The sequence below is a fragment of the Anas platyrhynchos genome, chromosome 2 (assembly GCF_047663525.1).
Source record: "Anas platyrhynchos isolate ZD024472 breed Pekin duck chromosome 2, IASCAAS_PekinDuck_T2T, whole genome shotgun sequence".
Lineage (NCBI taxonomy): Eukaryota > Metazoa > Chordata > Aves > Anseriformes > Anatidae > Anas > Anas platyrhynchos.
Window position 1 is genome coordinate 123196255 of NC_092588.1, and position 16463 is coordinate 123212717.

The following is a 16463-nucleotide window of genomic DNA, read 5'->3' on the forward strand; positions in this document are numbered from 1 at the left end:
TTTATCTCGTTTCAGCTACAGTGGCTACTGTTAGCCTTTTCACAGGAAGACTGCAAAGTTCTTCAAGCCTTGAAAGAAAGTCTTCACACTTGTGAATTTGCAGGAAAAAAATTTCTAGAGGAAAAAATGTTACTTGCTAGCTATATCTGGTTAACAAATTGCTTTCCTTTGTCCAATCTTGTGGCGTTCCTGTTTGTGTATGTATATAGTGAAAGGAGAAAATCACTGACTGGTCCAATTACTGTGTGCATGCTGGCTAATTTAGTACAGAATGTTTAAATATGTATGTTGGGCAACCAATTAAAGCAAAGATTAACTTCATCAGGATAACTACCATATTGTCATTGAAAGCAATCTGTTTTTTTCCTCTGCTGCTCAGGTCTAGGCTTGCAGCAAAGCTGACTTGCATTTTTCTCTTCTTGCTAATTCATACAAAGAATGGTAGAGTTGAAATCCCAGTTTTGAGGGGAGGCAGGAAGGTAAGTCCTGCTTCTTGAGTTTGCTGTACTGGTCTTGTACTGGTGTATCTGGTAACAGTGATCCAGCATCTGACACTGGGCCTGTGCAAATGACCAGAATTGGGTTCCCCAGGATAAGTTTTGCCTTTGCCTGCTCCCAGCTTCAGAAACTTTGTGTGTTTGTACCTGGCTACTGCCCTGGTGCTGAGTACTGCAATACAGAGCCAGGCTGAACGCCTAAGACATTTACACATAACCTATTGGCTCTAATGACACTGTTAATAAGATGCTGTATTTATATACAAGCTATGCGTTTAGAATATTTTGGGGGGAAGAAATTGATCAAAAACTGTCTGTTCTCCCTCTTTCTGCCTTTGTACTAAGGTACAGCTACAGGTGATCTCAGTGATGAGCGTACACAGCTGATGAATCCATTAAGTACCCCTGGCTTACCTATGGGCCTGGTTAATCTTAGAAATGGGCATCTTTATGCTTCCTTCTGTGACATGCAGTTCTGCAGCATGCTTGAGACTTGGCAGTCTTACAGACAGACCTACTTTTTGTGTATTTTCTTCTTCTAGAAGTGAGATGGGGCAAATATTTTAAGAATTAAACCGGTAAACATTGGTTCCTGTGTCATATTAAGACAGTTGTTTTAACAGGAGTGACAGAGAAGTCCATGTTTTTAATAAATAGAAGTTAGCATATGGCATTAAAATTCTTCACTGTTTAGGGAAGGGGACAGTGATGAACCAGACATTTGTATTAAAAAAAAAAAGCTCCTCAGGATGCAGAAACACCTGAAATTGAAACCGAAATTAAGGACATTGTAATATTGACACACTAGCTTCTGTGATTTTTTGAAATTGTTCTACTCATTACCTTGGTATTGCTTTATATGACAGCTGATAATCAGAGAAGAAAACAGTAGGCCTTTTCACTTACGTAAAACAAATGTGAAAGCATTTTCTCTCATGGCCCATGTAATTATCTTCCCATTCATGCTGTAATCCTCCCAGGCTCTATTATAGGAGCAGCTCTACCTGGCCAGGTCTTTCTCCCTCATTTCAGCTCCTGGGCCTAGGTATTATAAAACTGGAGACAAGGGAAGGAGAAAATAGGCAAGTAAACCTAAAACTTGTCTCTTCCTTGATAGAGCAGAGACTGCAAGGAGCACAATTAATTTCAGTGAGTATTGCAGTGGATGAAGAACATGAAAGAACAACATGATGACAACTCAAGTAAATGGATTTCCCATGAAATCCACTTGTGGGTGCTTTGAATGAAGTTATTCCTAATCAAAGTACCCTTCACACACCCGCCAAGCTGAACTTCAAAGCTGCTTCTGTCGCTGGTGCTTGCTGAATGCTTTGTGTCATAAAAGGAGTAGCTGAATGTTTGTGAACAAAGGGACAATGAATAAAATACTTCTCTCAGCTAGAGGGCAGAGATTAAGATACACCATTTCACACAGCTCTTTTTGCAGCTCAGTTCTCTGGAAGTTTAGAGGTGGGAGGGAGGCAAAATAGAAAAAGACCGTGTTCCTGCTAGAAATGTAATATTTGCCCACTTGAAGAAACAGATCTGCAATTATCTTGTGGGAGTTTGTCCTTACTGGGAAGAGTTTTTACAACAGAAAAAAAATGTTTTGAGCACAGTGATCCAGACACTGTTTTTAAGAGCTGAAGCAGAAGCAAGCTACTAGGTAGTAAATTAAAAAAAACACAAAACAAAACCAGAAAACAACCAACTGGGTTACAGCAACATGCTTAGGGGCAGTCACTAGTCCTACAACTCTGAGAAAACGAGAGCACCCCCATGGCCTGAAAGTTCCAGTGGTGTTGAGCGCAGCTGTGGGATAGTTCATGTCATTCTCTGTACATCCAAGTACTGGGAACTTCTGAAGCTTCCATGGATCTTGAACAACAAGGATTTAATACGTATGAAATAACACTACACCAACACTTACAAATATGCACAGGCTTTGTAGTTTAATCTCTAAAAGATGTTTCTTTCTAAAACACCCTAATCAAAATAAAAACAGAAATAAATTTTGTTTTGTTAGATATCTTCTGGCATGTGGTCTGACCATTAAATAGCTTAAAAATCCTTAGAAGGTACTTATTACAGAGGTATACACAAGTTGCAGAACAGGTGAGAACTAGCCATACATCAACCTTTAATAACAATATAACAAAATATTCTTTAAAGCAGTATTAAACTTTCCCACTTTTTTGAGAAGCAATATATATGCTGACCCCTGTTTATTACTGAACTCATGCATACTTATCAAGTAACTGTAATACTGGTGGCAGTAAGTACTGGTCAAAGCATCACTATTTTGTTTTTCTTTTCACATGAAGAACAACAAGGTATCATAATAGGCTAGTAAAAGACTAATGGTGCTTCTTTGGAGCCTTCTAGGCAAGAGTTTCAAATGCTTCTTACCCTTACACCATCACCACACCATAAGAATGCATGTGGGGCGGGGAGTAGGAGTCTCAACATAACCAAGCCGTTGCAAGAACTAAGAGAAAAGCAGAGCTATGCAGGGATGTAGTTACCTTTCTTTTCCAAATACTGTTGCACAAAGGCATTGCCATGAGGAAGGATCTTCACCTACCATCTATACAAAAACACTTTGACAGCTGCAGATGAGAGGAATTATGGTACTTATATAAATAAATATTACAGTAACTATAATTAGCCTGGCTGTTAGGCCGGAATAGCAGTGCAATTATTCAAGCTGCTGAACCCAATTAAACTGTAAGATGGGGAAATTACAGAATGGGTGAAGATGGAACAGACCTCAGGAGGTCATCTGGTCCACCCCCACCCCTGCTCAAGCAAGGCCACCTTCAGCAGGTTGCCCAGGCCACGTGGAGCCATTCCAATAGCTCCAAGGAGGGAGACTCCACAACCTCTCTGGGCAACCTGTGCCAGTGCTCAGTCACCTGCACCATAAAAAGGTGTTTCATTATGTTCAGACAGAACAACCTGTATTCCAGGTTGTGTGCATTGCCTCTGGTCCTGGCACTGGGCACCACTGAAAAGAGCCTCGCTCTGTCCTCTCTGCACCCTCCTTTCAGATATTTATGTACAATGAGATCCTGGCAGAGCAGTCCCAGCTCTCTCAGCCTTTCCTCACAGGAGAGGTGCTGCAGTCCCTTCATCATCTTACTGGCCCTTTGCTGAGCTTTCCCATCCCAGAAGCTACTGGCAACATTCCTCCTAACGCACTGAAATGTTGCATTTGTATAATTCTTCCTGGAAGCAGACATCTGATGGTCTGAACATCAGTGATCCAAACACCTCACTACAGCTTCACATTAAAAGTAGAATCTCAAGTCTCTTCCCTGGCTGGTTTATTTTTTTTCAACCAACTGAACTCAAGGGAACCACCACTTTAGGGACTCCTTATTCTATATAGTCTTTTTTGGACAATGCATCCTTACTGCTGCTATGGGTGAAAAATCAAAGCTCTTCTTGCCTACTTACAATGTATGCAACTTTAAATGATCTCAAGGCCTCCTAATTGCTGGGTACAGAGAATCTGTCACACAAATGGTTAATAATATGCACTTTGCCAGCTTGAAAACATAGGACACGTGCCCATACGTATACACTTGACAGCATGTGCATTCACATCCACCATTTTTTGCTTACAGTAGAACAACTTCATCTTTGTCCAGTTTGAAGAAGTTCTGTTGTCTTTGTCAGGTCCATAGGCACCCCACCCATCTGGGCTTCTTCAGACATGTTCGCTATCCTATAAGGATCTGTAATCAGTAGAGGTAGGCTCAAGAGCAGCCACAACCCATTATCATCTCCTTCCTCTTCATGCCTGATGAGAAGAGGATTGTGGACCTGCCTGTTCATGAAAGTGCCATTCTGCTCAGTCTGAGGATATGCAGAATACAAGAAGTGAAGAAACATAAGAAGGGACTAAAAGAGTCATTATTTTCAGACAGTTCATTGAAACATATCTGAATAATAACTGGAGCATTTCAAAAATACTTAAAGATGGAAGGGGAAGATGAATTACAAGTACATCATGCAAAAAAAGTATTCTTTGAGGTAATAACTGTCAGCATGATAAGAATTGTTTGAACTATATAAAGAATTTAAATTTTATGCTTCTTTGCTTAAAAAATATCCACATATATACAATATTTAAAAGCCTGTGCTAACATTCTTGTGGTATGTAGGCCACGAAGTACTTCAGAAAGTATCATTTACATCTCTCTTCCAGTTTATAAAAAGTGTTAACATTGCAGCACTTGTGATTCAATTATCTTTGCCACTGTAATGGGACCCCTTCTGTTTTCATGTATTATCCTGATGTTCTCCATTTTTAATACCAATCCAGAAAGCATCAGAATGACTCTTCTCATCTCACGTGTGTTCTTAATGGTGGATTTTTAGAGGGATCTGCAAATACAAAGGACAGGTTCATTCAGAGGAGATAGATACATATGTTAGGAATGAATTTGTGATGTAGTTCTACGGCAGTTTAAACAACCTAACTCAGGGACGTTATGTTTATCACCTACCCTTGGACTGATGATATATATTGCTCATGCTCTGTAACTCTTCAGTAAAAAAAGTCAGATCATATAGCAGATAATTTGGACTGGCTTAAGCTGCTATGAAATGTCATGCAAAGTACATTAGCATGGAAACAAAAATAATGACAACCTGAAGATAAATAGCCAAGCTAATAACGCAGAAAATACTGGGTTTCATAAAAAGCAGAACAGGGGCATGAGATCTTTCAGCAACTTCAACTACCAGTTTTCAAAGCTGGATAGGTGAATTCCTGCTCTTACGGAGACCTGACACCAAGATTCTAACTTAAACTAAAACAAAGCAAGGTTCAGTCAGTCACTACTTTCCTGCTAAGGTTCAGGTACAAAGTCTTAGTTGTTCAGGTGCATTAAAACACCTTGCAAAGAATTTAAATCCAGACAATGATTGAAGTCATGATAGAAGTCACCTTTCACAAGTTCATAAACAGATAAAACAACTCAGTAGCAGGCTAAGTCTGTCTATGGGATCATTGATTTCAACTTCAGGGCTCCACAAATTCAACAATCTAAAGAACAAATTGTACGTCAAGCCAACATTTTATTTTTTGCTACTAAGACTTTGTAGTAACAAAGTGCTTTTCATTGCATCTTTGGTTTCCATTACCACCGTAACAAATCTCAGTCTATGCCTATGCTTCCAACCCAGCTTTTCATGTTTTATTGCTGGTTTCTGTTCTTTATTTTCTCTCCTCATTTTAAATGCTATTTGATAACTATCTGACATTCTCATATTTATATACTTACCTCTAGGTATCTTGCTGGGATATATTTTCTGAAATGGCTTGAATTCCTCAGGTGGGGGGAAGTCCTCCACAGAATGGAAAGTAAATTTAGATTCAAAGTCATCTGGGAAGTTTCAGGGAAACAAATATTAGTCGCTCTTAGAGAGAGATTAAAAAAATAAAATCGCCACAACTAATTTCAATGAAAACTGCTGACTCACTTTCCCTTAGAATTGATATCTGAGTGGCTTACTCCAGATAAACAACCTTGAGCTATCCAGCTTGTAAGCCATCCAAGTTTTCAGGCTTAATTACAAACACTGCCTGGTACTAACTGAAGTCAAGCTTCTGGCTGCTGTTCCAGTTTTCTTCATTGATGATGTTGTGGTAATAGATGTATTCCTAGGTGGTTTTCAAGCAATTTAGCAAGAATGAATGGCCAATTCATTAGACCACAGAAGTAGTTCATAGCAGATTTTGCTATATAGAGTTGAAGCCACAAAATGTCTGTGAACTGTTTTAAAGAATAGTGGTGTAAGCACAGCACAGCAACTTTTCACAACATTAAATAATTTTGCAAGTGGGGCATGCAATTTCTTGTCTATTGAATGGTTCAAAACCTTTCTAAATAAGCCTTTATGAGAGAAATCTCATTGGATAGGATTGTAAAAAAAAAAAAAAATTATATCAGTCTAACTATACTACCATGTTGTCATGAGAAAGACTTGCATGAGTTTTTAATGTCTGAGACACAAAGGCTTTTGTACCAAAATCTTTACCTACGGCTAATTAAGATGACATTACCAATGATATGCATATTTCCATTCTTAAGTGGTGGGTAGGGGTCATGAACTGCCCAGGCTGAGATTCCAGACTTGCTCGTAAGTTCAGTCGTTGGCGATCTAGCTGGTGGCTGTGGAGGAACGGCTAGCTTCCCAGCACCAGGTCCTGAAAAAGAGGAGACAGAACAGCACATGAAGATCATCATGAATTAACAAAACTGACAGTAAGCTCTGCACAGAAGTGGAGGGACTATAAAAAGGAATGCAGTATTTGGGGCAGACATATCCGGGTATTGTAGGTGACTTCACAGCTGCAGTTTGCCAAGCCTAATCATGGATTTATAACATCAAGTTTTAAATTTAAGTCACTCCTTCAGCTTTCTGTTGGAGCTTCCTATTTTTAGTTCTTCTAGTTCTAGGGAAAGTAAGACACTCTAAAGTATGCTTTAGTCCCATTCTAGAGGACAAGGCCATTCTTCCACCTTCAAAGGAGCTAGAAGTTTCTTTAAGAAAAATATCACTAGATGGTATCTCTAAAGCAAAATCTTTTCCTGACATTTTGACAGCCATGCAGTGGAATTCACTTTATTCTTGTGCTTTTTACAGAGGAGTTGCAAGGGCCTTCAAAGTTCACATCTTCTAGGCAGATCTACCACAGGAACTGTGTAAGGGGGAGGGAGCCTGAGGCCTCCAAGTTTGCTTCTCAAACTGCATCTCTCCCTAGATAACCAAAATGGAAACCTCTAAAGTTGAATCACCAGGAGAAGCAGGCATCTTGATAAAATAATGGTTCATCAGGCAATTCTGAAGCATCATTAATCACCACCACAAAGCAGCTGATCTGCTGCATTTAGATGGCCTTTCACTTGGCTGTCAAAGGGAACACCAGTAATCCTTCTCTCCACATGCGGCTGCTAAGATACAGGGTACAGAACATTCTCTCCAAACGTTCCTTATTAAGTAGCTGTCTGCATTTCTCAAACCCACACAGACCTAGACTCATTTTTTTTTTTAATTATCCTCATTATATCAGATCTGAGGAAAGTTCCTCCTATCATCTGCTAAAGGAAACACGAGCCAACATGCCCACTTCCTGAGCAGTTGGAGAAGCCTTTGGCTTTACCACCTTGATTATAGGGGGCACTCCTTGTTGTGGCTGTAGCTACCCCATCTTAATTTTATTATCTCCTGTAAAGTTTCCCAGCCAGTTACAGCAGAAGAGGGATGTTACGGGTGGGCTGGAGTTTGAGGAGCTGCACACCTGGCAGATGTTTCAATCATGGTGCTGTATGCTCTGCTGCCCTACCTGAGATTGATTTTGACTGAGATTTTGACTGAGTGGAAACAGCTGCTGAGCTCAGTCAGCATGCTGCTGGAGACACATCAGCACCAACACAAAAGCAAGAAACCCAGCAGTTCCAAGATATTCCTTCACTGATCGGCATGCTGCTTCCAAGAATCACAGATTAGACTATACGGGATGTATGTACAGCAGTAAGAAGAGCCTGAGATCTGGCATGCCCATTACACACTGTGCTAATTACATTCTTCTCACACAGTGGACTTCATCCTCTTCCTACACGTACACTTTGTACCCCTTGAAGCTCTCCCCATCAGTGCAATTTCCCCCAGCAGCCCAAAGGAGTGGGAGGCCTCATTTCCACCACCGCTGCTCTCACCTCCGCCTCGACCTGCTCTCTTCTTCCTGGTCTCCACCACTGCCGCCGGCTGAGGAAGGGGTGGGGTGGGAGGAAGAGGGAGAGACTGAATTGAGGGCTTGTGCAAATGGGACAGCAAGTGTGGGGACTTGGGGGGCAGCGGTGGGGGCATGTCACCGCTGCTGGCAGTGCCACTGAAGGCTGGGGCGGGCGGAAAGGAGAGCCTGTTCAAGGCAGGAGGCAGCGCGGGGAGAGGAGGAGGAGGAGGTGGTAGAGGCGGTGTGGGAGGTGGATGATCCCTTCCTTCGGATGGAGAGGAAGCAGCAGCAGGGAAATCGCTTGTCCTGGGTGGAAATCCACAGGGGGGTAGGGGAGGAGGAGGAGGAGGCGGGGGCGGGTATGAAGCGCCTCCTTGGAACTTGGGCTTGTCAGCCTGAGGAGGAGGGAGCGGGGGCAGAGGAGTGGAGCTGGGGGGTGCCCCCTTGGACGGCCTGTCTGCCGGAGGGGGGAGAGGCGGAGGAGGAGGGAAGGTGAGGGAAGGTTTGCTGGAAGCTGGAGGTGGTGGAGGAGGAGCAGGCAGGCTGGGTCGTGCGGCGCCGGCTCGTGGGGTGCTTGGAGGCTCTGGCAGGATGGCTGCCCGTGGCCCTTCGGGTGGGCTTAGGGGGCTACTGCCCGCCTTCGCAGTGCTGTTTGGTGGGGCCACGGTCTTCGGAGCCACTGCTCGGACTCCAGGAAGCTGCCCAGGCCTCCCAGCTGAAAAAGAGATATCGCATGTTATACACCAGGATTTTGTTCTGAGTCATCTGACAAAAAAAAAACAAAACACAAAAAGCAACTCTTCAACTTCCCCTCCCCAGTGGTCACTCTGAGTGATTAAACCACTTAACCCAGAACATCTCATACCAACAGGTTGTCTCTGCTGTAAGGGCCTGGGAGGTGATGCGTTCCAGTGGGCACCAGGGGCTCTGCTTAGTTAAATGATGACCTGCCGAGAGACCCTGCTCTATTTCTTGGTTACTGCAACACACAACACGTCAAGGAGAAGTTGTTTTTCTGTGAAGCCCCGTGGTACTTCATATTGCCTTATCTTAGTAGCACACCCAGCTGGACACGAACGAGTGGTTGCTTGGAGGTGTCAAGAGGCCTACTGAGAAGGCCTCAAAGAACACGAGTAGATTGACACACATACGCTAACATCCTTACAGTTAAGGACTTAAGTTTAAGATTAAGAGGTTCACACAAACATTATATAAATCTCAATCCCCTGGATTTTTAAAAGTAGAGCCTTGAAGGCTTTCCAGAAGGTGCAGGTTCAGATGTTTTCTTTTCAACAGCAAGTGCCCAAAGACTCTTGACCTTACAGAACATATTTGCTTAAGTAAATGTCAAGGGTTTTTCTGAAAGCAAGATGTCAAAAAGGTATCTCATCCTATATTCACGTATTCTGACAAGCATGGTCCTAGTTTAAGGATAACTCAAAGAAGCTACTGCAGTCTTGTGAGGAAGCCCAACCACGAGCAGTGCTGAGCACCTTGAGCTTGTCTTCTGAAAACACAAATGTACGTAGAGCCCGGTTCCTCCTTCCCCAGCAAGAGCCTGAGCAGGCACCAGCTGCCCAATAGCCCCAGAGGTCACTGATGCCACCCAGAAAGAGTTTCCCCTCATTGAGGCCTGCATTTCTTGAAGTGACAGCAGCAGAATGGCTCCCAGACATGCCTTGCTGGATCAGAACTGTACTTTTATACCAGAAGGCAGATGTCTTAAATATTAAACTCTATAGTAACATAACAAGCCTGTAATACCAGAGAAATACACACTAATGGAGGGAAAGAAATGTGACATTTTTGCCATTTGTGCTCAAGTTGTTAAATGCAGTATTGAAATCTGAGCTTATTTGAGGCACAATTACAAGTTTACATTAAGCTAATATAAAAAATCTCTATGTAAAACTGCAGAGTCCACTAAATCTCTTTCTTATCCAGTGTACAGGTATTTTATTATTTACACCTTAAGGAATAAGGTACTTGAGATCTAGAAAGATGATTTCAAGCACATTATTAATTCAGCCTTTCATGGTCAGAAGATGAATTAATGGTTCAAAAAAGAAAAAAAGTGTCACTAAAGCTATCCCCAAAGTACTTTTATTCCAAATCACAGTTCACCCCAGCTGTTCTTTCATACAAATGAAGCCCTTACCTGGCAGGTCTCTCTGGCCTGCTGGTCTGAGAACGGGAAAGCCGCCAGCAAATAAGCCCCCCAGAGGGGGCTGAGAACCACCTTTATTAATGGCTGGACTAGCTCCATCTCTGTTAGCTCCTTTGGGTTCTGTTACAGGAAAAAAAGGAAAAAAGAAAAATATAGCAGAAAGCCATTTCATCCTTGCTCTCAGACTGCTAGGATTAGCACCAACAAACACAGCCAAGACCAGATTTTTCCTCTTTAAATTGACTCAAAGAAACTTACTGTTAGTACAGTAAATCGCCATTATTCTCTGACCAATATCTTGAAGCACAGCACCCTCTGGTGCTTTTCGATCTCAAGTCAATCATGGCACCAGCAAGAAGTTGCATTAGACTACATTTGAAGTTATAGAGTTGAAGATGCTTGTTGTAAAATCTCCCTTACTGATTGCAAAGCAATGGGATACAGTGTCCCCAGTGGAAATTTATAGGAAGACACTAAAGAAAACGCCTGTCAGGAGTGATGTAGGGTTTAGTTATCATGTCAAGCTCTTTCTAACTCTATCCTTCTGTTACTTGCTCTGTTTACATGTGAATCAGTTGATTATTACAAAATACACTCTTGCCTATTCCCCCACTGTCCCCAAGATGCTTTCTTTTAGCATCTAACACTAAGGAAGAGAAGAAAATAAAAGAAAAATAAAAACCAATACCAGTGATCTGCCATTACCAAGATGTGTGGAAAAGGATTCAGGCTAGAGAAAACACTAAAAGAGTGCTCTAGCAACTATTATCTTTTAAAAGTTAATCTTCTCCTTGATTTTAAATGATGATCAGACATGCATTCACAGCTAAAGGAGACTTGAGAGGGTAAACACTCCTGTCTCAAAGGAATCAAATGTATGCCTCTAGAATTTTTTGGCATATTTTGTTCTTTTTATCTATTAAAGAAAAACTCTTCTGCCAGAGCCAACAACTCCCGCTTAAAGAGTTACTTTAATAAGATATTTACATGGGTTTCATCATTCACAATTTTTTTTTGTTTTTGGACAGGGAATGTCTGTTAAGGTGATATCCAGTTACAGACTTTTTATGAAGTGTTAGTAGCTGCTGATCTCAAAACAGGATGTAAGTTTAGAAAGTGAGACTCTCCCCTCTTCACATCCATATTAAGCCATATTAAGATGCTGTCCCTTGATGAACTTCAAACCTGCCCTTCCATTTGAAAACTGTCCAGCTGACCTCCACAACCTCTGAATGGCTCTGAGGAATAACATCTGCAGAGCCCACCCAGGGACCTTCCTCAGGAGCCCATACTTACTTTCAATCTGCGGTGCACTTCGGTCATTGATTTCAGTCACTTTCCTCAAGCGAGTTCCCTGCTGGATATCAGCCAACAGTGCATTTCGTGCTTTTTGGTCTTCCTTTCGCAATTTCGGTAGTTCTGAACTTGCCTGTTGACAATATGAGCATTAGACAGCAGGTACAGATAAAAATACATGCTTAGAAAGGGCACAAACAAACTTTAGAGAGAGAATTTAGTTAGAACTTCTCTCTTTAGAGAGAGAAGTTACTCATCCCTGGCAGCTGTCATTTCAAAGCTTTTGGGTTCAGTCAGCCAGAACAGCATTCAGTTGTACAGAAGACACGAAACCTGGAAGTTTAAAGATAATACAAATCTAGTACTAGGGGTGTTAACATTGTTGAAAGGAAATTAGAGGGCATGCTTAAATGGCGTGTGACCTCTTGCTAGGCCGTTTATGGTCTCTGCCCCACAAATGCAGCTCTGGCTCCTTAGCTCTTTTCATTCTATTTACAATGCTTTATAAGTATAATTTATTATTATATTAGAATATAAAAGATAGATTTTAGAATAAACATCCTTTTTACCCATTTTACCTTAGGGAAAAAGCTCATTAATTGCATATTGAACTTCCATTTGAATGTGAACATTAACTAAGTTAGGTTCTCTCTCTGTATCGAAGAATTACACCAATTTGAGCAGACTGTCTTTACAACAATGCAGTTATGTTTCAGTAAATTTTCTAGCCTATCCAAGGTCCATAAAAAGTCAGGTTGTAGTTTAAAGTTTTGTAATAAAAACAAAAAATGAAGTTTATTCTTTCTTCTTATTTCATCAAGTTTCCTGTTATAAGAAGCCAGAAGCACATTCTAGTTTAAAAAGTTTGGAAGTTTTGCTTTGTTGAAGCAGATAAAGTGTCAGAGCTGCTATTTCCAAACCTCTCATGTGGTTAACAGAGGGGTATCTTCACATCATAGCAGCAATGTGCTGCTCCATATTTCCACATCTACTGCAAATTCTCAGGGGTTACCAAGCTTCCTAAAGGGAATGAAATGTTTCTATAACCCCTGATTTTAGCATTATAGTCATAATAAAGCAAAACAATACTGTCATATTAAAAAAAAAAAATAAAAAACAGTAACTTGATTAGAGCATTACAAAAACAAAACAGAAGCCTGAAAAAAAACAAACAAACAAACAAACAAAAAAACAAAAAACAAAAATAAAAAAAAAACTTATCCAGCTGCTTGAATTAATAAAACTTATAACTTGCTAATCCTAAATGGAAAAATTATTCTGTTATGCCATTACTTATGACTATTTTACTAGCTTAAAATCTCTCTATATTTATAGATTCACACAGGCCCACTAGATGGCACTCCAGATTGCTGCAAATGCCAGCTGCATTCCTGACACCTGATGTAAAAACTCTGAATTACACAATCTTGTGACTGATACCGTATCCATGTATTATTTAAAAATATTAGAAAAAAACACCATTACACAGTTTCCCAAAGTGAAACAGTGCTACCTGCCCCTGTGTTTTTAGGAACAGTGAGTCTCGTTCCCGTTACGACCACCCTAAATGCTGCATGTATACTAAAAGCAGCGCTATACTATGTACAAGCCAGAAATGATTTCCACTCACATTTGCTTTGACATTACTTACTGTGAAAAATGGAAATACCATAACTGGAGCAAGGATGCCTTCCCTTCTCGTAAAAGCTTTTTACCGGTACCTTGAACTTCACGCCCCTCTACTGCAGCACGACAATTAGGATCTAGAGGGATCTGATTGAGACCTATGTTTAAAATTAGCTCCAGCAGCTGTGTTTTCATTTCCAGGTTCAAGTGTCCGTACGCTCTGCCAGCTGTCCGCTTCATCTCCCCAGTCTACTTTTTCTGAGCAGGTAGACTGCTGGCACATGAAAAGTCTTAATATCCAAACAGCTATTAGACCAAAACACCCTGCTTGTGGCAGCTTATATTTGCCAGTGACCTGTGACTCGATACTGCTTGAAGAGAGAGAAGCTTTTAATTCATTCACCGTTTCTAACACAAAAAAGAAGTGCTCTAAGCTGCAGGCCCAGAAGGCAGTGTAATAAGCTGCCATTGTCTTAAGACAGATCCCCTCACTTATCCCCTCACTTCAGCACAACGCCATCCATACCCCAGCTCTTTCTTCCTCCTCAAGAAAGAGACAGCATCTTCCACGTCCAGCCCGGTGGGCTCGGGTGATTGATTAGCTGCTGAGTAGCTCAATATGGATTCTTTTTCCATTACAAAGTCAGGACGGTCTGGGGTGTAATGTTGCCCGGCTGCATACTGGTCAGAGCTCCTTTGGATTTGTTGCTTGCTGCCTGCACTTTCCAGGCCTGTGACAATTCCTGTCCAGAAACGTTTCACCAGGTTACCTCACCCACTCATCTACTGGTGTCCTGGCCCTGCAAATTTGTAGTTTACCATGCTGCTTTTTGATACACAATCAGGATGGGACCTTCCTTCCTCTGATCAATTAACAGTGTAGACTGAGTAATAAATTAATCAGGAATTCACACTGATGCTATGCCTGCAATCCACAGCACATGAACAGGTATTAAACGTGTATGTTGTCTATCAAGAGAAAAACAAAAAGAGGAACTCATGGGTTTTAAATCTCAACCCTGATCACATGAAATAGAAATACTGAGGCAGGAAGACAAATATATTTTCAGTCACTGAGGAAAAACAGCTGCAAGACAAAGGATGTAGTTCTCAGACTGCATTTTTTCTCCTCTTGTCCAAAGGGCAGTCTCATTTATTTACAGAAACATTTCAATCTTTCAACAAAAGTCAAAAGGGAAGCAGAGGAGAATGCAAAGATCATTTATTTTATCAGATGCCAGAGCTGCCTTAGGTAACACAGACCAAAATTAAATCCCTTACTTTATTTACACAGATCAGTACAGGAATGGTGGGATTTCATTACCCTAGTAACCATTAGGTTATTCTGCTTCCATTTCAAACATCAGGAATGGCACTAACAATACGTAGTTTGAAACAGAACAGAACAAAACACCCAGGTAAACAGCTAGAACATAACAGAAACACTCCTTTTCATCTCACCAAACTCCACTACTTTTGTCTTCAGTGTCCTAAATCACACTCAGCTATGACATTCAGTACGGTATAGGATCAATGTTTGGGCTACAAGACAGCTCTCTAAAGTACTTGTAAACAGGAAAATACCATCAAATCACAGTATTTAGAGCAATGTTCCGGACTATAAATCAGCAATGATAGAAATAAACATGCTGCTCCACCACAGGAGTGGCAGGGAAGATGCACACTATAGAAATGCCAATGCAGTGAGCCCCATTTCAAGGTGCATTCCTGCTGCATGTGGTATTAGCATCACTTTCAGAAAGTCACTTTACATCTTGCAAGACGGATGGGAGCATTGACCTACCCTCTGGGCTCCTATGATACTTCAAATATTTAAGAGGTATACGTGCTCAGATAGTAAAACGGTGTAAAGGCACCAGGCATTTGAAAAAGTTCATAGTAGTCTTAATTATAGAGACATGCTAATTATTACCTTTCAGATGTTAAAGAGCACCCCTGCACACAGAAAAGGGGAATTCCTCTGGACTCTGAGCAGGTAGATCAGGTCATAATGGATGCAGAAATTGTCCCATAAATGGGTTATATTTATTCTGATGTTTAAATGTGTTATGCTTTTGAATTCATGAAATAATTCAGGGTATTGTAGATCTTTATAAACAAGAGAGCTGAACCAAAAATGTACCTCCAGCCTTCTGGACAATCCAGTAGGTGGGCAGTCATGGACCCTTGTTTCAGAATAAACCCATCACCTGATGGGAAAAAAGGATCCCATACTCCATGGCATTAGGCAGGAGCCATTAGTAAGATAAAATAAAGCACTGTTTCATCCAGAGATGCTGCATTCTCTTTCATTTCAGAAAACTTCTAAGATTTAGCATCCATACTCCTAACATGCAATGAATTGTATCATGACAGTGGATTCCCTTTCCTGGTCACTTTTTATAAGAAATACACTAAATAGAGCTGTGTAGAAAATGTATTTGTTTGCTTGAACTAGATTTGAGAAGAGTCGAAACATATTTAGCCTAACCTTAACAATATTTATTCGGTGAGATGTATAACTACAAAATTAAAAATAAATCAATCATTTGACATGTGGTATTTTATTACGGGCAGAAAGATAGAGCTCTCATTTACTGACAGTTTCATTTCTTCCTGTGAATCTGGTGTCAGTCCTCCTTTCTCTCTCCCATGCCCCATTTTTCCCTAGACAAAACAGGATTTGCTGCAGAGATCAAACACAGACACTGGCAGGAGGCAAACACTGTATCTTTTAGTAAACAAAGAGTTTGAGGACAGCCCTTATCAAATCCTTCCTATTATTTTCTACACTGTTCTCAGTAAAACCTGCCCAGATACTGGCTGAGGCAAGGAATCTTCCTCAGTGCAGCATGCAACACCTCTGTTTTGTGTTGTACGGACAGGGACAGACATCACAGCAAAATGCAAAAAGATGAACAGAAAGCTTTAGGGTAGGGGACGGTTGATCACCAAGACACATACTCACGAAAACTTTCCTGGACCAGCCCTCAAATGCACAAATAATATTCCTGTATTCACAATGACTGGCATAGACAACATGGACTGCTCAGGAAGGGCAACAAAGGCAAAACTATCTGTGGAACACTGTCTGTACATAATATCATGGATGGCCATGAACACTGGG

At 41.1% G+C, this 16463-nt stretch overlaps 2 protein-coding genes across 8 annotated transcripts in view; one reads left to right on the forward strand and one right to left on the reverse strand.

Moving 5' to 3' along the window:
* The window catches only part of SCRN1 (secernin 1), a 32729-nt gene extending 32408 nt beyond the window's left edge, over window positions 1-321 (forward strand). For all 3 annotated transcript variants that reach the window (XM_072033515.1, XM_072033514.1, XM_027450986.3), the window contains exon 9: window positions 16-321. The gene's annotated coding sequence lies outside the window, so the exon portion shown is untranslated. The remainder of the gene's footprint in view (window positions 1-15) is intronic.
* A 2109-nt stretch (window positions 322-2430) lies between these two features.
* WIPF3 (WAS/WASL interacting protein family member 3) overlaps window positions 2431-16463 on the reverse strand; it is a 36670-nt gene continuing 22637 nt past the window's right edge. For 4 of the 5 annotated variants that reach the window (XM_027450991.3, XM_072033513.1, XM_038175739.2 and 1 more), the window contains exons 3-8: window positions 11711-11843; window positions 10406-10534; window positions 8231-8962; window positions 6574-6717; window positions 5792-5893; window positions 2431-4889 (exon numbers count right to left, since the gene is read on the reverse strand). In XM_027450991.3, coding sequence (XP_027306792.3) covers window positions 4849-4889; window positions 5792-5893; window positions 6574-6717; window positions 8231-8962; window positions 10406-10534; window positions 11711-11843 — 1281 coding nt within the window. In that variant the 3' untranslated portion in view covers window positions 2431-4848. Of the gene's footprint in view, window positions 4890-5791; window positions 5894-6573; window positions 6718-8230; window positions 8963-10405; window positions 10535-11710; window positions 11844-13361; window positions 14266-16463 lie in introns of those variants that run through there. The other variant, XM_038175742.2, reaches the window with a different exon arrangement.